This window comes from Alosa pseudoharengus, unplaced genomic scaffold (assembly GCF_046254945.1).
Source record: "Alosa pseudoharengus isolate Yale_2024_CS ecotype anadromous, Long Island Sound unplaced genomic scaffold, YU_APseudo_1.1 YU_APseudo_1.1_scf_21, whole genome shotgun sequence".
NCBI classification, from domain to species: Eukaryota; Metazoa; Chordata; class Actinopteri; order Clupeiformes; family Clupeidae; genus Alosa; species Alosa pseudoharengus.
In genome coordinates, this window is record NW_027468674.1 from 15,534,640 (window position 1) to 15,560,110 (window position 25,471).

A 25,471-nucleotide genomic window follows, 5' to 3' on the forward strand; every position below is an offset into this window, starting at 1 on the left:
TCCCTGGTAGTAGAAGCACACACACCATTGGGCCTCATGCTCGTTTAGGGACAGGAAGAGAGTGGTTCTTATCACTAGAAGTGCACTAGCCTTGAGTGAGTCAGCAAATGCCCAAATTCCCGTCATAATGGACACGTGCTTCCACAGAACATAGAGGAGGAGTAGGAACAGGGAGAGAGAGAGAGAGTGTGAGAGAGAAAGAATGAAGCAGAGGGAGGGAAGGAAATGAGAGGGAGAGAGAGGGATGAGGGAAAGAGAGAGATTGACATGGGGATGAAATTAAGAAGTGATTTAAAAAGAAAGAAATAGAAAAGAATGAATGAATGAGTGAGTGAGTGAGTGAGTGAATGTATAAATGAATGAATGAATGAATGAATGAATGAATGAAAGACAGCTAAATCCAAAGGTACAAAGATTAATCTAAACAGCCTGGTTTTGTTCCCATCTGTGTTGTGGTAGCTTGGTCATTTGATTGTATGTGTTTGTCATTTAGCCAGTCATGTCTGAATGTCCCCTTGGGAGACAGAGTAAAACATAGCTGAAAAGAGAAGTGATAAAGAAAAAAAAGAAAGATAGAGAGAAATAGAGAGAGAGAGAGAGAGAGAGAGAGAAAGAGAGAGGGTACACATTGTTATGCTGTTTTGTTTTTGTGCTTTGGCAACACAGTCATGCTAATAAAGCATGCAAACTTTGGATTTGAATTGAATTTGAGACAGGGAGAGAGAGAGAGAGAGAACAGGGAGAAAAGAGACATTGCAGACAGGGAGACATTGCAGACAGGGAGAGAGAGAGAGAGAGAACAGGGAGAAAAGAGACATTGCAGACAGGGAGACATTGCAGACAGGGAGAGAGAGAGAGAGAGAACAGGGAGAAAAGAGACATTGCAGACAGGGAGACATTGCAGACAGGGAGAGAGAGAGAGAGAGAACAGGGAGAAAAGAGACATTGCAGACAGGGAGAGAGAGAGAGAGAACAGGGAGAAAAGAGACATTGCAGACAGGGAGACATTGCAGACAGGGAGAGAGAGAGAGAGAACAGGGAGAAAAGAGACATTGCAGACAGAACGCAGTGAGAGAAAAGAAGAGCGAGTGCATGTGTTTGTCCGTCTGTGTTTGTGTTTCTTTCGGCTCCTCTAACCTGTCATCATGTTTCCATTAAACAGTATTAGAGAACACAGCGCCGCAGACACACACACACACACACACACACACATACACACACACACACACTGTTCTCCAACACCACAGGAGACCTCTCTAATCTGCCACAGAAGTCTGGGGACCATTTGGGTTGATTACAGACTTACAGTTGAAATAAAACAAACATTGGCAGGTCTTACTGTAATGTTCAGTGGTGTGTGTGTGTGTGTGTGTGTGTGTGTGTGTGTGTGTGTGTGTGTGTGTGTGTGTGTTTGTGTGTGTGTTAGTGTAACTGTGTGGGACTGATATCAGATTGTATCTCTTTCTTTGTGTTCTTTGTGCTGCTGCATCTGGATGTCATGCCAGAGTGCTCTTGTTCATCCCTCTCTCCCTTTCTCTCTCTCTCTCTCTCTCTCTCTCTCCCTCTCTCACTGCCAAGCTTCCTGTTGTTTCCCTGGTGACTGCTTCACAAATAAACAGAAAAAGTACAGGCCAGCAGGGGGGTGGGGTCAGGGCAGAGCAGAGCAGAACTCGATGAGGACGAGGGGGGGGGGGGGGGGGGTTGTCTAAATTCTTGTGTCATCCCACACCGTGGTTCAGCAGGGTTGGGAAGAGAGAGAGAGAGGGAGAGAGAGGGAGAGAGAGAGAGAGAGAGAGACAGAGTTACTTTGGCAATGCCTTTGCCAACAGTGTACTCAAACTCAATATACTCAAGTCACACTAATAAAGCACCTTTGAAATGAATTGAACTGAAAAAGGAGAGAGAGAGAGAGATGGAGGGGGAAGATAGGGGAGAATGACAGAGAGAGAGAGAGAGACAGAGAGAAAAAGGGAAACTACAGTAACATTCCCCTTCTCATCCCTGTGCATTTCTGCTCCACTCTGATGAGACATAAGAGTCTGTAAAATAGACTCAGCAAAAACAAATCAATAAACAACAATTTAGAAGGGATGAAATTGATACTAAAGATGATTCTAGCATTTTGAACCCAACTTCCAAAGTCTTCTTTTTCAAGGGTATGTTTGGATCTCACCTCGGTCATGGCACCCTTAATCAGCTATTCTCATAGTGTCTAACAATCTCTAGCCGTGCTTTACTGGAACTTCATTCACAACATTCTCTACGTAATACTTGTGTTTCTGTGTATCAGCTTTTGATACATAATGGTAAGTAAAAGTTCCTCTGGAGTTAGCTTGAAAACCATTTAGAGCCCAGCTGTGGTGTAGTCTAGTTAGCTTTAGTGGGTATACTGTGATGTAGTAGTTAGCTGTAGTGGGTATACCGTGATCAACCCCAAATGTTAATACGTATCCTTGCCTACTTTAAGTGGGTATATTGAGATGGTGATGCTTTTTAAGTGGGTAAACTGCATAGTCCTGCGTATCATAGACTACACCACTGCCGCCCGGTGTTTGCATATACACAGCTTTTTTCACGCCCTGATACATAATGAGGAAGGGGAAGGTCGCATATAGTAGGCGGTTCTCCTTTTAGTGGTTTAGTGACCGTTAAGGATGGTACTTGGATTCTGTGGGGGTGTTCTTATCAAACTACTACCACGACTTCCTCTGCTGCCAAGTTTCATATGTTACTCAAGACTCTTGATGAATTGTGGTTAAGACGTTTAACAGTATATAATGTTGAAGAGTGTCTGACTATGACTGCTTTCTTGGGGGAGGGGGAGTCATCCGATTTAATGATGTATTTTTATGATAAAAAATGTTCTCAACATGCAACCACTGAGCTCAATTAATCTGATGTGGTTCTCACTTGGAAACCTTTATCTTTTTCCCTGAAGTATTTTTGTCATTCTGTGAGTGCCTGAAATAATTTGACTTGTTCAATTAAGCTGTCTTTGTGTAATCATTGGCCTTGTGTTGGTGTCGGTCCATTTAGCTGGAAATGAATAAATAATACAGTAACAGATCAATAACAAGTAACAAAAGGTTAATCACAAAAAGTGATAGACATGAGCCACTTTTGTCATCAGCGGCTAGAATGAGATAGATTCAGATCAATCTATTCTGTCCATTCTCTGACAGAACTTAGAACCCTGTGGTTCCCTGAGGAACTGTTTGAGTTTTTCCATATGGAAATTGACTTATGATTTGCATGGCAAATGCCATGACCATAACCATTAAAAAACAAAACAGCAATGGTGGCTGATGAATATCCATATGTTAGCAGGACAATCTACAGCAATGGTGGCTGATGAATATCCATATGTTAGCAGGACAAACAAAACAGCAATGGTGGCTGATGAATATCCATACGTTAGCAGGACAATCTACAGCAATGATGGCTGATGAATATCCATATGTTAGCAGGACAATCTACAGCAATGGTGGCTGATGAATATCCATATGTTAGCAGGACAATCTACAGCAATGGTGGCTGATGAATATCCATATGTTAGCAGGACAATCTACACCATTAAATATGTCTGTCACTCTTCCTCTTTTCTTGCCTCATTTGAGAAGTAGTGGTCAGTGAACATCTCAGGTAGTGGTCAGTGAACATCTCAGGTAGTGGTCAGTGAACATCTCAGGTAGTGAAAGACATTCTATGACGTTCTATGTTATCAAAAGCCTCTGTTCCTGTGCTTCAATTCTCTTGATTTCTAGATTTCTATGAACACCCATCTTTATGTGTCTGTCCCTTCTACCGTGGTCACTATGCTCACCTGTTTTTTCCCCCCTGGAGCTGAACAACCCTTCCTCTCATATACTCTATCCCTCCCTCCCTCTCTCTCTCTCTCTCTCCCTCCCTCTCTCTCTGCGATTACTATGATAGTATGTGAAAAATGCCCTGACACAGAACACCACCTTTGTTTGCATGGAGTGATTAGAAGTCACCATCTTCACCATCATCATCATTATATCAATCAGACCGAGATGTTCTCACATTTATTGCATTACAATCGGTTACCATGTCGCCATTGGAAGCTCAGTCCCAGCAAACCACACGTATCTCTTTCTCTCTTTTCCATGTAAAAGTCCGTTTACATTTATTTCATTCCTCTTACTACATACCCAGAGGTTTATACGTGATCTTAACAGGCGTGCACTGTTGCGGTAATAAAATCTGTCATATGTTTGTAGTTTTGTCTAATTTGAGGGAACAGTGCCTCAATGTCCACTTAGACGCGTCAGACATATTTTGTGATCATGTGGTGCATGCACACCCACACCCACATAGAGGGAGTTGTGTTACATTGGTGAATGCTCCAGTGTGACATCTCTGCAGTGCTCTGACTGCCCATCCACAAAATTGATTCTGGGAAGAGTAAAAAAGACTAGGACAAAATAAAAAGTAAGATGAATGAAATCTCCTGCTTTGGTCACTATACTGCCACTGGCCCAGTGAGTTCTCCACCTCACAGCAGTTGTCCGCTATCTGCGTGTCTCAAACAGCAGTGCATTCTGACATCGCTCTGCCTCTGGCCTGGCTATGCCCCCCCCCCCCCCCCCCCTCACTGTTGTCTAATGCAGTGGTTCTCAAACTGTGGTACGGGTACCACTGGTGGTATGCGAACTCTCGCTAGTTGTACTCAGGGAGTCTCCAAGGTGTCTTTTCATAAAGACTTGACAACGCAAAACAGTATGTCAAATATATAGTTGAATTGGCCTACGCACCTGTATTCTAATCTAGCTTGTCTGCCTGGGCTGGCCTGGTAAAGAGACACTAGTGGTGGGTCCGTCTGCCTGAGCTGGCCTGGTAAAGAGACACTAGTGTTGGGTAAAGAGATGGTAGTAGTAGGACTGGCGAGGAGGGAAGGGCGGTAGAGCCAGATAGAGCCGTATTCGTCTCCCTTTTCTCTTGTCAGCTGAGACGAGCATCTCGCCTGGAACGCAGTGTCAAAAAACAGGTAAATTATGATCCCAGAAACAGATTCAGGGGATGTGTGTGTGTGTGTGTGTGTGTGTGTGTGTGTGTGCGCGCGTTCAATCGATCCTTCACGATCAGGTCTAGCATTGGCTGAAGAGATAACGGTCCTCTCTACTCTTATGCTTGGACCGTAACATCTGAGAAGCAGCTGAATTATGGCCTCCCTCCATAACAAGGACCGCTGATATAAATACACTGGCTATGCACGGACTCTGAGGCGGAATCCGGAGTACATACCCCAGCGATGGGGCAGGAGCAGGGGGGCAAAGGGCAGCTATTTGTGTCCAGCCCCTTCATATGTTTAAACAGGGGGCAAGAGAGCGGGAGAAGAGGGTCAAAACCCAAAGGAATCTATGTAAGCCGTGCAAATCCATTAATCACTAAAGAACTTTACTGGATCTGCCTGACAACACCATAAAAAGGCAAATAAAATGTACATCTTCCGTATGGAATACTGATAAATATAAATATGAAGTCTTTAACATCCACAATTACATAATCAAACTGTATTTGCATATACAGTATACCTTGTGTGTGTATACTTTAATGCTCCTATGCAGATGCACATGCATCTACATCTGCATATACATTGATTACATACATTATATACAATACGGATTGTGAAGCCTTGCCATGTAATACAAAAACAGAGAGAAAGACAGCAAGAGAGAGGAAGACAGAGAGAGAGAGAGAATGAGAGAGAGAGTGAGTGTGAGAGGGAGAGACAGAGGAGGGTGTGGTGGAGTCAGGACTCAACAGTGGGTCAGTGTGTCTGTCTCTTTGTGTGTAAGAGAGAGAGAGTGAGAGAGGGTGTGTGTGTGTGTGGGCTGGACAGTGGGTCTGTGTGGGTCGTGCTGCTCAGCTGAGGGAATCTAATCACAGGGTGATGAGAGATGGCAGGAGTCTTATGATGTTAAATACACAATAGTGGGGCTGGTTTCTAGGGGCAACAGGGTCTGGAATGCACAGGGTGGAGGTGGGGGTGAGGTAGGGTGGGGTAGTTGATGAAGGACCCTCCCTTTGGACTTTCGGTGCCTAAGCTGTGTTTTCTTATCGGTGTGTTTCTCTGGGTGTGTTTGTCGGTGGAGGGAGTTCACGTGTGGCTCTGTTTGCCCATAGTGGGACACGGGGAGAGAGGGGATACACTGTTCTGTCACACACACACACACACACAGGGGAAACAACACACACGACTAGGCCCAGGTGTTAGCTCACCGACACACCTGAATCAAGGTACAGCTTAAGGAACTTAATCCCTTTATACACACACATCCTGTAGGCACACTTGTACATTCTACACACCTACACAAACACACAGATGGACACACACACACACTCGCTATGCGGATTCTTTAATCCCCTAATTATGTCTCCTCCCTCCAGACACACATCTCCTCTTTGACAGTCACCAGGGTGTATTTGTGGGTAAAACAGGGTGTATCTTATTTGTGTTTGGCCAGGATTTTAACAGGCATTGCAGCAAACCTCATAAAACAGCATTTACGCAGGACGAAGGGGCACACCCTACAGTTTGTGAATCTGGTCATCAATCTGAGATCAAGAGATAGTTAGAGAGGACAGTGAGAAGAAAGGGATTCAGATAACACACAACTTTGGAAAGTTCAGGTGGAGAGAGAAAAAAAATGAAACAAGTCAGTATGACGTTGCTTTTCTCTCTCGATGCTTTCATGCAGAGAAATACCAACTGCACTTACTTTTTTTTTTTTTAAGTATATTTTTTTGGCCTTTTTATGCCTTTAATTAGACAGGACAGTGAGAATGACAGGAAGTGAGTGGGAGAGAATCGGGGCGGGATCCGGAAAGGACCACGGGGCGGGAATTGAACCCAGGCCGCCGGCGCGCGGCGCCCCAGCCAGCCGCACCACGGCTGGGGCCACCAACTGCACTTTCAAAAGACTACCACACACACGCATGCTTGAGGAAATGCCTTGTGTCATTTTTAATACCCCACACGTTTCTCTGTCTGTCCCACAGCTCCATACCTGTGCAGTGGTGGTGGTGGTCATAGATATTAGAAAGCTAGATACCTCAATGTCCGTCGAGTTCTATTAGGTAGCATCGTAAACGCGGCCGCCATATTGCTGGGGGCAAACACCTTACTTTCTATGGGCAACACTTGCCGACAATCAGAGACACCTGTCTGATTTCCAGTCAGAGTCACATGCTCCTTCATTGGCCTCCAGTGACTGTTGCCCCCACCAAGATGGCAGAGGTGGAAAAAGTACGAAAATATTGTACTCAAGTAAAAGTACCAATACCTTGATGAAATATTACTCAAGTACAAGTTAAAATACCGATCTGAAAATGTACTCAAGTAAAAGTAAAAAGTAGTTCATTTAAAATGTACTTTAAGTAAAAGTTACTTAGTTACTTTTTTTTTTTTTTTTTTTGGGGGGGGGGGTACCAGAACAACCAGTTTTACCAAAGACTTTCTAATGAGGAGATACAGCACTCAAAAAATCCTCCATAGTAATGCATGGGGTTAGTTTGTAACGCCAATATGGCAGTTGTCTACACATCATATGTCTACACATATCACAACCCTTCCGCGGCAAAACGTCGACATGTGAATACATTGAGCCAATCATGTAACCTGACCCTCGCCAGAGGAATTTCGCTCCGCCTAGCTCCACTCATCCATCTGGAACCGATCCATTGGAATGGTGTTTCAGAAGGCTGGGCCTAATCAAAAAATGCTTGCATATGATTGAATAAGCCACTTGTCCGTCATCTACTGACGTGCTACTTCAACCACTCACATCGAAGCCAACCCGTGATGCTGATAACAGTCTCACGGTCACTTCTCCACTACGTCACATCTATGAAACTCCCGCCCTGCGTCCTGATTGGCTGAACCATAAAGTCGGTGCAGAAGTCACTCTCAATGGAAGAGGTCCCAGATGGATGTGAGTGGAGCTAGGTGGAGCTAAGTGGAACGAAATTCATCTGGCGAGGGTTAGGTTACCAATCATGTGGTGTGTTGTAAAATACATTGAGCCAATCATGTGGTGTGCTGTGAAGACATCGTGCCAATCATCTGTTGTGATCTCGCTGCTGGAGCAAGATTGGTGTCGTGAAGCCTTACGCACACGCATTTCTGCTGAAATAGATGCACGATAAGTGCCCAAAAAGTGTTGCAATATGGCCGCCGAGTGGAGGTACTTGCCTGAAAAGGACGTTGAGAAATGGAGATCTATGTGAAAAATCACCGGAGTTCTCCTTTAAGTTTGAGCAGTAGTTGATTTTCAAAGTTAGTTGCACTCATCCTTGGGTCGCTTTGCAGTGAACAGTAATCCAGCACAACTGAAAAGCCCCTCACAGGCAGCTGAGGCAGGCAGGCCAATATTGAGTTGCAGAGAGTTTTTTTTATATTTGGAAACGAGCAAAAGGTTCAGCAGATTAAAGGGCGTCGTACTGGGGGGGAAAGTGGGAAGTATAGGGCCCCAATGAAGGAGAGGGCCCGTGAAAAGTGGAATACAGGGGGCACAACATTTTCACCATCGCAGGCATTAGTAATAACTCAGGTAATCCACACATAAAAAATCCAAACAACTCCATAAGTAGATTCATGTAATGAAGTGGAATAACACAGGGGAAAAGTATTGAACACGCTAAGAAAAAGCACTAAGGCAAGGAAAGGGAAGGAACGAGCTGGAATCTGTATAGAGAGTAGTTATCCTATCTGTGCAAATTAATATAAGCTTGGTTAGTAGCCTACATATTGATGGGCTATAAAAAGGTTTTTCATTACCAAGGTGTCAAACAAGAAACATTTCATGATAGATAAAAGCAAAAAGCTCTCCCAAGACCTTTGCAACCTTATTGTTGCAAAACATATCAATGAAACTGGTTACAGATGCATTTCAAAACATCAGAATCTTCCAGTAAGCAGCATGGGAGTAGAGTTTAGATTCTCTGCCCGAGCCCGAGCCCGAACTTGACCCGACCCGACCCGCGGGCCGGGTCGGGCCGATATTTCCAGCCACTATCCTCGGGCCGGGCCGGGCCGGGTCCTTGATCAAGCTTGCTTTTTTTCCTTTCTAATCATTAGCCTACTTGGGTGGGGAGCTAAAGCTATGCCATAGTCAGACTCAGAAATATTTTATATTTATCAAAGTAGGCCTAAGTAACAAGTGTATACAAAGTTATACAAGTTAGGCTCAGAGTTACAAAATGTCAATTGTAATGTCATCTGCGCAACACGTGTCATGCGCAGCTTCTCCACTCGCACGCATCACACCGGGCCTGCTGTGCTGTATTGTGTAGCTTAAGTGCAACGTGAAGCTTGAAGATGTAAAGAAAAAAAATGAAAACAGGAGAAATAACTTCGAGGAAGTTTGGAGAAAAGTCGGAGGTATGCATTTGTCAGGTATGCTTTGTTGCGTGCATTAAGTGCGCACAATGTTCACCTATGACAGCAAAAATACTTTAAGATGAACAAGAAGCAGGCTTGCCATGGCAGAAATAATGAGAGCCAGCCTTCAATGTCCTCTTTTGTCCTCAATGTCCTCTAAACGGATTTCTGTAGCTCAAACAGCTCGGAATTGTAGTTGAGAACGTCAGTTATAATGGCCCACGTATTTAAAAAATGTCGGGTTTAAATCGGGCTCGGGCTCATAATTACAGTTAACGTGTCGGGCCGGGTCGGGCTCGGGCACAATGTGCACGGGCTCAGGTAGGGTCGGGCTTGATTTTTTGGGCCCGATCTAAGCTCTACATGGGAGCCATTATCTGCAAGTGGAAGAAACATCACTGCATCATCAACCGGCCATGCACAGGATCTCCTCGGAGAAAGCTCCAGAAAGACTTGAAGGCAGCCAATTCAATTAAATAGTTCTGGAAGTAACTAAAGATCAGGATTCACAAGAGGGACCCCTGGAATCTGTTTAGAACAATGGGCCAAAATCAGACCTGATACTGCGACCAATAAGTTTTGTCATACAGGAAATGTTTTGAAGCTGTCTACAAACAAAGGCTTTTCCACAAAGTATTGAAGAAATTTCAGTAGGCACGTTCAGTACGTTTTCCCTGTGTCATTCCACTTTAATACAAAACTCTTATGTTTGGATTTTTTATATGTGTGTTAATATAATGTGTGGTGAAAATTTCGAATAGACTCACTGGAAGTTTAGGCTAATTACTGCGTTCAATACTTATTTCCACCATATATTTATTTTACCTAAATATTTTAACTTCCAAATTAAATGTCAAAATGAATGTCAGACGAAATTTAAAGTTTGACTGACTGGATTTTGTATACAAAACATACTGAAAACTGTGTAAGGTCACTCTCACTCTCCCTTGCTAAAGATCTAAATCTAAGTTTAGTCCGCCTGCACGATTTATAAGGTAGTCTATCTTTTGTTTATTTAGTTGAGCATCGCTAGTAGTGGACCGCTAATTGTTTTGCTGCTGGTGCAATGTCTTTCTCCAAGAAAGCCAAGTCAGGTTACTAAAAACAATGGCCAAAACAGGAAAAAGAGACATCAAAAATGAGGGGAAACAACTGCTAATAAACTTCTTTCCAAAGAAAGGTCAGCACAAACGTCAAAACACGAAATCCTATGGTGTTTGTTAAAATATCTCCGCAATCATTAGTGCTAAAAACGAACTGAGACAACCGATTGGAATAGCGGAAAATACACTTTCATAGGTTAGGCTAATCTGATGCATTTCGTGATCCAGTCTCCATCACTTTCAGAAAGACTGCATGGCGCCAGCTTTATTCATGTCCTGTTGTAGGCTACATGCTGATCATTACCACTAGGCTAGTGGTTTAGGGCGCGATTTTTTTCTCTCCCTTTCCGTTTTCGTTAGTCTTAACTTTTTTTTTTACTCAAGTAATGGATGGGATTTTTGATGTAGCGAAGTACAATACTTCACTCAAAATGTAATCAAGTAAAATTTAAAATACCGATTTTATAAACTACTTAAAAAATACAAAATACACAGAAAAACTACTCAATACAGTAACGTGAGTAAATGTATTTCTTTACTTTCCACCTCTGCAAGATGGCGTCGCTATTTACATACGTTCTGGAGCCCAATGCGGCATCTAGCTTTCTAATATCTATGGTGGTGGTGGTGCAGCACTGCAATAGTGCAGATAACCTCATATTCAACACAACATCCACCCAACCAACGCTCTAAAAAGAGTTTCTGCTGTAATCCGATTCAGGCATGGCTGGCATGTGTGTGTGTGTGTGTGTTTGGCGGGGTGGTGGTGAGTATTTAGGGTTAACTATGTGGAGATATCAGGTGGGGGGGGGGGGGGGGGTGACCTGCTGTGAAGGTTTGTAGTGAGAGGTGCTGATTGGGAATCCATACTCAGTGTGTGAGTATGTGTGTGTGTGTGTTTTTGTCAGGCCTGGAGGTCAGCACGACATGCTATCATCAGAGGGGAAAAGAGAGAGAGAGAGGGAGAGAGAGAGAAAGAAGAGAGGGAGGGAGGGATATGTGGGGTTGTGTAGTGGATAGGAACGGACTGGGTGAGATAAATGAAGAGGAGATGGAAATGAGTTAAAGCAGTGTGTGTGTGTGTGTGGGGGGGGGGGGGGGGGCGGGGGCATGTGTGTATGTGTGTGTGTGTACATGTGCATGTATGTTTGTGCGTGTCTGCAAACGTCCGTGTGTATATAACTCAGGATGACCTGGTGGTTGTGTAGTAGCCCAGGCCCAGTCTTTACTGCCCTCTCCCAGATGGGCTGTTTGTCAGTGAGGTGTGTTGCACCGCAGGGCCCTGTACCGTACCGCAGGGCTCAATGAAAGCCTTTCAGAAGCCTCCGGAAACATTGGCCAAGACTTCATCACATCTAAGGAGGGGCTGGAGACTGATTAACTAAATAACCTGAATGGCAGACACACACACACACACACACACACACACACACACACTTGTAACTCACTCACACATGCACTGGAAAGGATGTGGTATCAGTTTGAAGCTGATCCAGACCTAATCCTCGTCCTTCACTCTGTACCTCTGTTATGTCACCCCTAATTAAGGTGGATAACGTGTGACCATCTTTTAAATGGGATAATCACATTGAGTCCCCTCAACTGAGCACTTAGCTAATCGATAAGGGAAATAGATTGGCCTTAAAAACATTTCATTGCCGGCTACAGTATAATGATTTGATTAGCAGCTCATTTGATTAACATTATCAGGGGAAATAGTTTTTGTTTAAGATCATTGTTTTCTATTGCTGAGCTGTTCTTAATGTAACATTCAAACAGGCCAACAATGTTGTTTGAGCTGTTTGAATGCCTAGACTCGGAAAATTATTTAATGACATAATTTGTATCAATTAACAAAATTGAACAATGAGGTAAGTGCCTTTTGTATGAGCTAAAGTTATTCTATGGTGTGTGTGTGTGTGTGTGAGAGAGAGAGACAGCATTACATTGGCCCACCCATTTTTGCACTTTTAGGAACTTGCTCTTGATACTGAATTAGCAAAATGATTTTTGCAAGTTAATAAATCAGCATTAGCTCATTTTTGCTCGTTGCTAGATTTTACATATTGTCTATCAATGAAAGTATAGAGATTGAGATTGATAACGGTGTAACATACTTCAGTCCAGGTGAAGCCAATATACACAAAGAAGGCCACTGCTGGATAGCTGTCATACCCCAGAGAGACCCTAGAATGGATTAGGTTACCAGTACTCATTCCAGGTGGCTGCAGTCTGGTTCAGTGAACACAAAGGCAATGCTAACGGACATCCACTCGAGTGTACCGATGCGGTGGATTCTTGGGTGATATGGTCAGTTGCGAACCACTCAGCTGAGTGGCTAGGAGAGCCCTGGCCTGAATTGATTACCTGTGTCCATTTTAGCACCCAATCTCACCTCTACTCTACTGTTTGAATAGAATGGAATGTCTACAGTATTGATGACTGAAAGTAAAGACTGTGTTGAATGGAACACAATGATATGGAATAGAATGTATGGAATGTCTGTCAATAACTGTGACATCTCTTTCACCTCTGCTATCTCAGGTGAAAGTCGAGAGGAGCACTGCACACAATGCTGAATCTATCTGAATCAAAACAAGAACACCATAACCTTTTTGCATTTCATTAGTAGCACATATTTACAGCATGTTGTGGGTATTTCCATATCTTAATAAAGGTTTGTTTGTTTAACATTACAGTATTTTCATGTGTATAGTGGTTAGATATGTTTGGGGGAGAGTGTTTGTAGGAGCCATATTTAGGAAGTTATACCTTTTAGAAACTTTATAAAAAGTTTGGTGGAATAACCATTACAGTGTTCAAGCAGCCAAAGCACCAGTTTTATTGTTGTAAGCACCAGATATTGTACAACTTGTAATCTCTTAACTTTGACGTACACATTTAGACGTTACTTTTGTTCAGTCATTTCCATAACTGTGCAAATGTTAAGGTTAATGCTTAAGCACACTTCTTCCCATGTGTCCCCTTGTTCTTTGTCATCATCACACACTAGCATCCCCGTCACACAAACACACACACACACCTGGATGAATGCGGAGATGTTACAGACAGGGAACGGCCTCATGAGAACCTTGTTCCACGTTACAAGAACCCCCCATATTTATTCTAGAACAGTCCAAAGAACCCATAACAGTCCAATGCCCATAATAGGTGACAGGCAGTAGCATCACTATGTTGATACTATAAGTATGAAATCTGGTATATATTTTTATCCAGATATGGTGAAGCCAAACCCCCCAGTCCACAAACCTCCATCATAAATCAATAGTTCTTTATGAAGCCGATTCCCCTCTATGGAACCTTTTCCAAATGCACTCACTCCAATAGGTTATTCTATCATTTTACTGTTCTGGGCGAAAGAGCAATACCAGTTACGTATATTGCTTTGATTATGTCATCTACACCTATTCACATTACTGAAATTACACATGGGACCTTTTGAGCAATGTTGTTGGGAAATCACATGACTGGTTCCAATTGCAACCCACTGATGATTGAACTTTTAATGGATAACAACAAAATGGGAGAGTCTGGAACAATATTACTCTGCCCAGCAACATTGCTCATAGCTTCCCTGGTGTATCTCCACCTTTAAACAGGGATTATACTGACCAGCGGTAAGTGGCAGATTTTCCTATTGTTCACTATGGTCGGCAGCGGAACAGTTGGAGCATCAAAGTTGCACTAGCATGAAACTATTTGAATGTTTAGCTTTCAAAGCACGGTTGTCAGTTTAGGTAACAGAACGTAGACCGTTGGTGGAACTTAGGAACGAGATAGAACCTCTTTAGAATTACTATGGTCTGAGCGTTACGTTGCGCTTCACCGTTACCGCTTCATAATTTCCAATGTGATCCGTGACCTTTAGGAGTAGCCCACCAGGCGCGGGGTGCTGGGGAAGGTTTTGCGCATGCTCATGCACTTCTCCTGATCCAGGAACAGCGAGTTGGCCTTGATGGACAGGTCGTGCTCCAGCGACACCTTGGTCTTGACGAGTGTCTGCAGCGTGCCCTCGGCCTCCATCAGCCGCTCCCGCAGGCAGTGGATGGTGTCCTCGATCTCACGTACCTCACTCACTAACCTGAGGAGAGAGAGAGAGAGAGGGAGAGGGAGGGAGAGAGAGAGAAAGAGAGAGGGAGGGAAGGAGAGAGAGAGAGAGACAGGGAGGGAGGGAGAGAGAGAGAGAGGAGAGAGGGAGGGAGAGAGAGAGGGAGGGAGGGAGAGAGAGAAAGATAAATGGAGGGAGGGAGGGAGCGAGGGAGGGAGAGGACAAACACAGGAAGTCAGGGAAAGAAGGAAGAGTGAGAGTATGTGAGAAAGAGAGAGAGAGAGAGAGAGAGACAGGATGAACACAGGGAAAGAGAAGGAAAGAGAGGAAAAGGGAAAGAGAGGTGAAAGAAAGAAAGCAAAAAAGGAAGAAAGAAAGAAGAGTATGTGAGAGAGAGAAGAGAGAGAGAGACATAGGATGAACACAGGGAAAGAGAGAGAAAGAGAAGAAAAGGGAAAGAGGTGAAAGAAAGTTAAAAAGAAGAGTATGTGAGAGAGAATAGAGAGAGGGAATGAGAAGTTCTCAGAAATATGAGTTAAATGTGAGAACCACCGGAATATGACACCACATAAATCAAAGAGAAAGACAAAAAAAAAGCGAGAGAGGGAGAACAGAAATATAGAGTGAAAGAGAGAACAGACTGTACTGTACCTCATAACTCAGACCAACCACTATCAGAAATTTTTTTTTACATTCTTTCTCAAGCCAAACCACACTGATTACACGTCCTTGGAGGCCTTAGGAGAAGTGTGTTCTGCACACAGTAACATTTGGGAAGGCCACACAGAATTCAAATTCTAATGCAGAGTGAAAAAGTAGTTTATTTCAGATAGTAGTCTGATTTAATCGAATTTTGTAGCATTTTATATGACAGAGATGAAAAATGTCCTGGTACACATTATTATGACCGCCACGCAGCGAAGCGGCGGTCATATAGGTTTAGTCAGATTTTTTTTTTTTTTTCTTTTTCGCATGTCCAAATTTCTGTCAATGATTCCCGGGACACTGAAAGACCGGGGTAGACGAAACTTGGTGGGCATGTAACCCCATATGGATAGCATGGAACCATCGTTTTTCGTTTTGATCTGTAGCCCCCCCGCTGGACTGCACCCCCCGAAAGGAGGGTAGGGCAGACACAGTTTTCTGTGAATATCTCGAGAACCGTAAGGTTTAGGAGGACCATTTTTTTTTTGTATGTTGATCTCAAGGGGCCATGTCAACCCATTCCATAACCACTCATTTCATGTATAGCGCCACCTAGTTAAACACAAAAAAGTAAAAATGAGGTGTTGTAATCGCAGGTATCTGTGACCTAACATAGTCAAAACTGCACGAAATTGGAAGTGTAGGATCATTATGACACCCTCTGAATGCACGCCAAGTTTCGTGGAATTCCGTTCATGGGGGGCCACACAATAAATTAATTTATGTTACTATACACCAACTGGCCTGTAGGTGGCCGGAGACAGTTTTCTGTGAATATCTCGAGAACCGTAGGGCCTAGGAGGTCCACCTTTTTTTTGTATGTTGATCTCAAGGGGCCATGTCAACCCATCCCATTACCACTTATTTCATGTATAGCGCCACCTAGTTAAAAATTAAAAAGCAAAAAATTAGGTGTTTTCATCACAATATCTCTGGCTGACATGGTCAAAACTGCACGAAATTGAAAGTGTAGGATCATTATGACACCCTCCGAATGCATGCCAGTTTTGTGTACTTTCGTTCATGGGGGGCCTTACAATAAAACAATTTATGTGTACATTTAGTGACGTACACCAACAAGGATTCCCGGGACACTGCAAGACCGGGGTACACAAAACTCGGTGGGCATGTACCCCCACATGGATAGCATGGAACTGTCATTTTTCGTTTTGATCTGTAGCCCCCCCGCTGGACTGGACCCCCCGAAAGGAGGGTAGGCCAGACACAGTTCTCTGTGAATATCTTGAGAACTGTAGGGCCTAGGATGACCATTTTTTCCGTATATTTGCCTCCAGGGGTCATGTTAACCCAGTTCATGTGCACACATGTGCACAAACAGATACACACACACATTCACAGTAATCATGACACATACTCACACAGTAGACATACGCTTCCATGCACAGGCACATACGCAGGCACGCACACACACACACACACACACACACACACACACACACACACACACACACACACACACACACACACACACACTCACACACACACACACACCCACACACATAACATAAACATAACACAAACAATCAAGAATTTCTCATAATTATGAACAGGCAAGATGGAGGTGGGGTTGTATAAAATGAATTTTACATGTGAAATCTATGAACTAATCATGTTTTGGTACTTGTTGTCTAGCAGATACCAGTGAGAATTGAGTGTGGATAATGCAATTTAGTGAGACAGTTAGAATCATATAGGCCTTTCAGCGTGATTTCTTTTTGTGGAAAAAATGTGCTGGACTGGGCGGCGGTCATATTTTGTACCGCTCTGCGGTACATCTAGTTTAATTATGAATATGTGTGTGTGCATGCATACTTGTATATGTGTGTGTGTGTGTGTGTGTGTGTGTGTGTGTGCGCACATGCATTCATAGATGGATGGATTTGGTCATGTATTATTTGTTTGTTTGTTTGTTTGGGTTATGAATTCTGAGTTCCAGTACCTGTGGTGTGGGTAGTCCCTGCAGAGCTCCACATTGGGCCTGCGGGTCCTCTCCTCCAGCCGTGTCTGGGCCACCTTCAGCGGGGCCTCCTTGTCTCTGATGGCCCTCTTCAGGGACTCAATCAGCGTCTCCGTCTGGAAGATCTCCTGCAGGGTCTGAGGAAGAGAGGGCAATGTTTAATATCACAGTACAGGCTGTGTGCTTTAAAACTAGGCTATACAGAGAAACGTTTAACATCACAGGCTGCAGTGGGCCACAGACTTCACAAACTTCTCGTTCAGGATCTGAAAGGGAGTAGAATGTCAACGTCATATAGGCTGCTTGAGGGAAGAGAGAATCATTTCAGATTTCCTACAGAATCTAAGAGTCACATCACAGTTTTGTGAGGAACAATGAGTAAATGAACATCTCCTACAGGGTTTGAATAGGAATAATCTAGGAACAAGAAGATTACAGAGTGCTCTGGAGGACACATATCTTCTGAAGGGCCAAGAGGAACATTAAATAAATGTTCTGGAGGACACAGAACATCGTTTACAGGATGAGAACAGGATGGCATTAGTACAGTAAAGTACATTAAATGTTCATAAAAGATCTAGAGAACGTTACACACTTTTCTGGAGAACACAAGACATGGATTTCTGATGGTTTTAGAGGAACACCATTACACACTGCACTGGAGAACAACGAGCAAGTAAAAACAGAGACAACATGTGGGTCCACTAACAGCCGCAAAATGATGGTCTTAAATTTCAACTTCAGAGCACCGTTTAAAAGAGGGTGGTTCCATAGCCCTCTTGAGCTGCTGAGCGTTGTATATCTTCCCTTTTAAACGTTGTATATCTTCCCTTTTAAACGTGAGCCACAGAAGGTGTTTATTTTAAGAGGCGATTGCAGCGTGTGCTGCAACAACACTTGTCTCTAAATCCCTAAAGTGCCGAATAGCTTTGGATTATCTAAATAAGAGTCTCCCTTGGCGAATAGCTTTGGATAATCTAAATAGGAGTATCCCTTGGCTACGCTGTCATCTCTAACACAAACACACAAAGGCAGCAAACCTGTGTAAAACCAAAAGAGGATATTACTGTATGTATACTCAGAAGACACATTCATGCCAACACTGTAAGCAAGCAGTGTCTGGGAGCACTACAGGTGATAAAGGGTTTAGTAGAGGCCACATGTCTCATATAAGAGATGCTACGGGATAACAGTATCAGATGGGGGGAGAAAGATGTCAAGCTCCACAACCCAATTAAATCACTGGACAATGGCAGCTAGTGTTTTCAGTCAGGGGGTCTCTGACTCCCAGCCACAGGGAGAGAGGACCGGGTCACTACGACCCTAGCCAAAATGTAGGTGTCTATTTTTAGGCCTCAATTCTAAACTACTATAGGAATAAACAGCATTTAGTGAGTTTGCGTGACACTGCTTGTAACCTGATTACAAACCTGTGTGTGTGTGTGTGTGTTTGTGAGAGAGCTTTCATCTGCCTTTAAGTGTGCATTTTGTGTGTGTGCGTGTGTGTGTGTGTGCGTGTGTGTGTGTGTGTGTGTGTGATAGTGAAGGCAGAAGACACATCACCTTTCATTAACACTAAACTTTGTTATGCTCAGACAAGGAATGCATACAGCCATCACCACTTACCTCATTAGGCATGGTATCCTTTGCAGACGTGATGAAAACCATAATGGTTAGTGTCTGAACAATGTGATTTTGTTTATTATATTTTATATTTTGTACATTTGCATATTATTAAAGCTTCTGGTCATATACTAACACATTGATGCGATGTGTATTATTCAATACGATGTATTAATATGACTACTCCAAAGACAAAAATTAGTCTATTCAACATTGGCACTAATATTGCTGTACTGTGATATTACAGGTAATGGTGAAACTATCCTGGTCAAGCTATAGCAGGTTATTCCTAAATGACATACAATTTGTGGGCCTCAGTGGTATATAGTCCTTGTAACCTTAGCCAGGTGATCTGTGCGTGGCATACCTTAGCCAGGTGATCTGTGCGTGGCATACCTTAGCCAGGTGATCTATGCATGGCGTACCTTAGCTAGGTGAGTTTGAAGGCTGTTCTTGGCATCGGCAGTCTCCGATAGGCGTGAGGTGAACGCCATGTTGACCGCATTAAACTGCTTCCACATCTCGTTGGATGTGGTGTTCAACAGGACCTCGATGTCGTCCCTGAGCTTGTGGGAGGCGGCACGCTCGCTTTGCGAGTGCAGGATGTTGTCGTCCGTGAACTTTGACCAAGTATCAGGCAGAGAAAGTCTGAGGGAATGTGTGTGTGTGTGTTTGTGTGTGTGGGGAAGGAGTCAATAAAAATATCATCAAAACATCATCTGAATGTCTCACACTTTGACTATTTTTATCTAGTCATGCATCTACTAAGAGCTGCCTCAACAAAACACTAAAGGTCACAACCGATGACTAAATATAGTCATTGGTCACAACTATATATCATGAAAAAATATCATGTCACTTGCATATTTATAATAAATAATAAATACAATTTATATATAATAAATAAACACATTTATATATAATAAATACAATCAACAAATCTGACCTTGATGTTATTTCCATGAACACAATTTGACACTACCTAACCTTTACCTAACACTAAAATTTAAAAATGTGTTTCCACTCAATCTGAACCCTCCAGATTAAGATAGAAATGTCCAGAATTTTTTTTTAAAAGTACATACATTTACATACATTTAATGATTTACAGATGAAGTGTTTCTTTTAATGCTTTTAATGTAACATTTTTGCTTATTCTATGTTGTATCACTTTGGATAAAAGCTTCTACCAATCAACTACAACCACAACCATAACTACATGTGATGGTTACTCACGACGGGTCGAGGCGGTCGATGCCCCTGTAATAGCTGATGCCGTCAGATGTGTTCCTGAGGTGGTGGCACCTGTCGTCGATGCGCTGGGCTGTCACCTTGTCGTTGACGTCTCTCTCCAGCTCGTGCTGGGCGGCCCGGTTGGAGCTGAATGGGGGAGACCAGAAATAGACGGATCAGCTGAGGAGAGCAGCCATGGACAGTTCGGTCAGTTCACTGCAGTACTTCATGCCCTTTCATCATCACACATTTGGAACATTTCGCCCATACAGAAAGATTACCGCTAACTAGTATGTCCAGGTATGGGATAGTGAAGGCGGCAGTGTCACTCAGCAGCGTCTTTCATATTATATATATATATGTGAGTTATCCTTTAAAGAAGCTCTCATAAATATATTGCAATACACTTTAGAATTGTTTGTGAGTACTGGTTGTGAGGGTAGGATGGCTTCAACAAAGTCCTTTTAGGCAAGTCCCTCTACTCGGTGGCCATATTGCAACGCATTTTGGGCACTTATCGGGCATCTTGGGCAGAATTGCGCGTGCGCAAGGCTTCACGATACCAACCTCGCTCCAGCAGCGACATCACAACACATGATTGGCACGATGTATTCACAACATACCACTTGATTGGCATAATGTTTTCACATGTCAACTTTTGGCGGCAGAATGGCTGGAATATGTGTAGACGACTGCCATGTTTGTGTTACAAACTAACCCCATACATTTCAATGGGAGATTCTTTGAGTGCTGTGTCTCCTCATTAGAAAGTCTCTGGTTTAGATACTTCACTCACGCTAGCTGAGCCACTGCTCTGTCTAGATGTCTCCTCATTCTCTCCTGGCATGACTTGATGACTTCCACCTCCTGATGAGAAAGTAAGAACAGTCAAGGAAAACAAGTGATCTTTAGCTGTTCGTAGAAATGATAGTGGAATCTGTGTCATATGACATTCTATGGGGTAAGAGTAGAAGGCAATCATTAACACCAATTCTGTTATTTTATCTTTGAGAAACACATTGATTTGAATGGGAAAACCTGTGACTTGACCTCATATACTCTTCCAAAGAGATAGCAATTGCTTTATTATTTTATGGGGTCAAGCAATCTGACCAGCGTCCATTCCAGGGCTGGTCCTCAAGTGTCAAATAACTGACCTCCTTCCTAGGGGTCAGCTATAGTGTGGCATAGGTTCCACAGGTCAAAGATCAAAGATCAGATGAAATGCTACCTTTATCAGGTCTTTCTCCACATCATCATGGACCAGATCGATGGACATCCTCTTCTCTCTGTGATACAGGCACTCCTGGGCCACCTGGAGATAAGAACACAGCCAGATGAGGACCTGCTCCAGTAGGATTTAGATGAATTAAAGGAGCAGTGTGTAATTCTGCATGATTAACGTAGTCTTGAATGCAGCCACACGGCACTTTTCTATTGACTTGCATTGTATTCAATACAGCGCCAACAAGTGGTACAAAGTGGCATTACAGCCCAGTGCTGGCAGGTTTTCATAACTTCTGTTGTTATTTGTCTTTTGTTAATGTTATTGAAAACTTCACATAGTATCTTTAAAAACATGCCCAATCTGGGTGTAGTGTATACAATAGTGTCTGCCAAATCCCATAACCATAAACATAACAAATACAGCCAAGCTGACAAACATGTACAGTGTTTCCCACAGAATTGAATTATATTTGTGGTGGTAGGTTTGCAAAATTAACTTGAATGCAACAGTTTTTAACAAATTAGCGCAGCGTGGTTATGATGCTAACCAGATTTAAGTACAATTTAATACAACCTGGAAAAATCATTGTGTGGTGGTCAATGTTGATATTGTGGTGGGCCGCCACAAATAAGTCAATGTATGGGAAACACTGATGTAAAAATGTATGTTCTAAAGTCCTTGTATTGCCTCAGATAACATGTTCTGCATAATGTCATCTCATACAACAGACTTTTAGCTATTGGCACCTTCTTCTGCATGCCCTAGTCTAGTAGAACAAATGTTCACTTGTAAAGCAGACTATGATAACAGAAGTGAACTGAGCTGTGGTCCAATAGAAACATTACTATGTCATCTATGAATATTCTCTACAGTATGACAGCAATGAAACTGAAAACACCCATGGGATCACTGTAACTGTGTGAAATGTTTATTCTGTTCCACTGCCTTACGTAGACTACACAGTCAGCGGTACATCAGTGACTAATGGCTGTGGTCTGATCTTGACAGTGATGGATGACATTAAAGAGGCTAAGTGGCTGGTCCAAGGCGCGGCTGCGGTGTCTTTGACGTGATTGAGGACACAGCAGCTCCAGCCCAGCGGTTTCAGTTACCTGGGGCTTCAGAAGAAAAGGCTCTAGACATCTGATCCGAGTCGTCACCGTTCTCCAGCCCTGTCACTGGATCTTGGGCCTGGATCAGCGTGACACACACCTAATGCCTCCACTACATGCCTAATGGCCACCAGGCATAAAGGAAATGACCACTGCTGTGTTCCACAACTGCGTCACCTAGCGACCACTGCAAAACAATAGCCAGCGGAATGACCTCCGGGGAGATGTAACTATGGCTACGCTGATCTGATGCGGGTGTATCTTGTGATGCTCGAGACTAGAGCACTTGAACGCACTTGGAAGTTTTGCAATTAAATAAACAGTTTTTTTTGTTTCCAGAAAGATGCTGAGTCATTGGGTGTCTTCTATTGAAGTCGGAAGTCATTCTTTTTTCAGTTTGCAAACACTGGAAGATCAAAATGGTTACTATGTCTCAACTTTTGCTATGCAGATAAAATAATGTGCAATATCATTTAAGACATTTAATTCATATAACTTGCATGAACATGAAAATGCATGCAATTAGCTTCCTATGCAAGTATGCAGTTTTCTAGACCATTATGCACCCAGCTGGTTATGGACTTCTCTGTAGTAGTAGACTAAGGAAACCATAATTGGGTAAACCTGATCTCTGATCTAAACCCCATCTAAAGCTGATCTCCCCTCTCACCTGTAGGGTTGCAGCACTATACCGACATTGTTTTACACCTTGGTATGATGTAAAGTGGCTGCGAAACCATATACACATGTTCACCCATTATTCTGACACCCTCCTAAATCCCCAACCATTATGAAATGCACTATCAAACCTCTGGTAACCTCTGACTTGCACACATACCACAAAAATCTACTGTTGCAACTCTACTCACCTGTAGGGGGGACTCGGTCTCGGCCAGGGCCCTTTCCAGCCTACGCTTGACCTCGGTCAGCGCCGCGATCTCCGTCACCATGTTGTTGACCTCGTGGCTGAGCTCCGAGCGCCAGAAGCTGATGTCGTTGAGCCGCTCGCCCAGGTTGCGGCTGGTGGTCTCCTGCGAGCGGCGGGTCAGGTGGTCCTTGTCCTGCATCAAGCGCACCGTGTCTCGGCGCAGCCGCTCGGCGCTGTTCCGCGACGACTCGGACTCCCGGTAGTGGCTCTGGTTGGACTTGTGCCAGTCGTCGGGCATGTAGCGGGCGCTCAGCGCGGCCCGGTTGGATGGGAAGAGCGTGGTCTTGGCTCGGACGAGGTCCAGCGCGTCCCGGGGGATGGAGGAGAGAGAGGGAGGGATGCCGCTGCCGGCTCTGTAGTAGGTGTCGGTCCTCCAGGGCATGTTGGCGGGGTTGGACGTGGAAAGGGGCTGGTGGCTCCGGTAGCTGGATGCCATGGTGGAGATGGCCGGCAGGAAGTGGCTGGTCTTGGGCCGTGTGTACGTGGCTATCTGGGTGGATCCCAACAGCTCCATGTCTGATGTCAGTGGCTCCACAGTCTATAAACGACTTCATGTCAAATATTACATTAGGTTTGGGCATATGTGTGTGTGTGTGTGTGTGTGTGTGTGTGTGAGAGAGAGAGAGAGAAGATGTGGATAGATGGGTTTTATGAACCATCTTTCAAGTTTTCACGGCCAATTCCAACAGAGAATACTGACTTTTTCTACTATTTGTTCCTTAAACTGCAGAAAATGTATACTGATCATTGTGGTAACAAATTATATGGAGGAGGTTGGGTTCTGAAGTCAGCCACTGAGGGATTATAGGAAAGAATTTCCCGTGGATACCAGGAATACTTTTGTATTTGCGGTCATTTGCTTTAGTGAGACACTTACAACCAATTAAGTATGTGGTTTTCTGAAATGCAAGCTATTTTGGGCTATGTAGCTCATTGTAAATACGGTTAATACAGTAGATCAGTGTTTTTCAACCACTGTGCCGGGGCACACTAGTGTGCCGTGAGAGATCATCAGGTGTGCCGCAGAAAATTACCCAAATGTCACTCACTGGTCCAGAAAAGCAACTGTTGCATCAAAGAATTTATAACCACATGCTCTCATTGATTGTATGATTGCACTATTTGTGGTATGCAGGCATTGTACAAAGGGGCCCCCATATCCAGTTCATAACAACAATTAAATTAGATATAGTCACCTACAAATGAAACAGAGGGCGCTTGTTTTATTGAGCAGGTCTTGCATAGAAGCCATATCTGTGTATTATTTGAAATTTTAGGCTATGGTATGTTTATTTTTTCTTCACACAGGATTTTAGTGTGCCGTGGGACATTTAAAGTGTCAAAAGTGTGACGTGGCACAAAAAAGGTTGAAAAACACTGCAGTAGATCAACTACCACTTCGAGCATGCTACAAGATAATCACAATACACAAGTAGGGTAACTGAAAGTGAATATCAAACACGTATCAAAATATAAACGTGATGAACGACGTTTTAAAGAAATAATGACAAGATGTAGCCTACTCACAATCTATTTCCTTTTTCTTGTCATCGAAGGAGCTGTTGCATTTCCATCCATCAGTTGCCCCTGCGTTGCACTGAAAACCTCACCTTACCACAGACTAGAGATTTCGGAAAGGTGACCTCTTCTGCATTATTGATGGACAGGAACGGGCCAATCTTGCAGCACAAAGAGAAAATAAGACGGAACGATTGATGGGGTGCAAACCAATCGCGAGAGGAGAACTTGACGGAGTGGACATAAGTTTACCCTTGTTAGAGTTGCCACAGAGGCAGTTGCCCTGGAAACAAAATGTCCCTGGCTTGATGTAAATCTTCAAAATACGGTGCTTATTTCATAAAGGCAAGTGATCATAGTTGCTCAATAACATATTCCTGATGTAGGCTAATGTAGGATACTCTACAAACGGTAACAGAAAGTAGCCTTTGGCAGGCTATTTCTAATTTGTCATATTCAAATCAGTTCTGCAAATGATTAATGACGAATACCTTGCACTGTCCTCAAGTGTCAGGAACATCTGTGTGGTCTACTGTTACTGTTAAACCCCCAGCAGCGAGCTGAATTAAAT

The 25,471-nt window shown here is 43.5% G+C and overlaps 1 protein-coding gene and 1 long non-coding RNA gene across 2 annotated transcripts in view; one reads left to right on the top strand and one right to left on the bottom strand.

Annotated features, from left to right (window-relative positions):
• The window catches only part of LOC143137708 (uncharacterized), a 626,567-nt gene that overhangs the window by 557,038 nt on the left and 44,058 nt on the right, over positions 1 to 25,471 (top strand). The gene's annotated exons all lie outside the window — the stretch shown is intronic.
• Positions 14,392 to 23,896, bottom strand: tekt3 (tektin 3). The gene is made up of 7 exons (XM_076298915.1): positions 23,324 to 23,896; positions 21,346 to 21,429; positions 20,911 to 20,981; positions 20,118 to 20,261; positions 19,307 to 19,529; positions 17,241 to 17,395; positions 14,392 to 14,608 (listed from the first exon to the last, which is right to left on the bottom strand). The coding sequence occupies exons 1-7, from the start codon at positions 23,894 to 23,896 to the stop codon at positions 14,392 to 14,394; spliced, it is 1,467 nt and encodes a 488-aa protein (XP_076155030.1).

Bases quoted from the DNA above. Each gene is read 5' to 3' on its own strand.
- tekt3 (XM_076298915.1), bottom strand. From the start codon at position 23,896: ATGGAGCTGTTGGGATCCACCCAGATAGCCACGTACACACGGCCCAAG. The intron at 20,262-20,910 runs GTGAGTGAAGTA...TCCCCCATTCAG, and splicing joins AGAGCAGTGGCTCAGCTAGC to CTCCAACCGGGCCGCCCAGC. The intron at 19,530-20,117 runs GTGAGTAACCAT...ACATTCCCTCAG, and splicing joins ATCGACCGCCTCGACCCGTC to ACTTTCTCTGCCTGATACTT.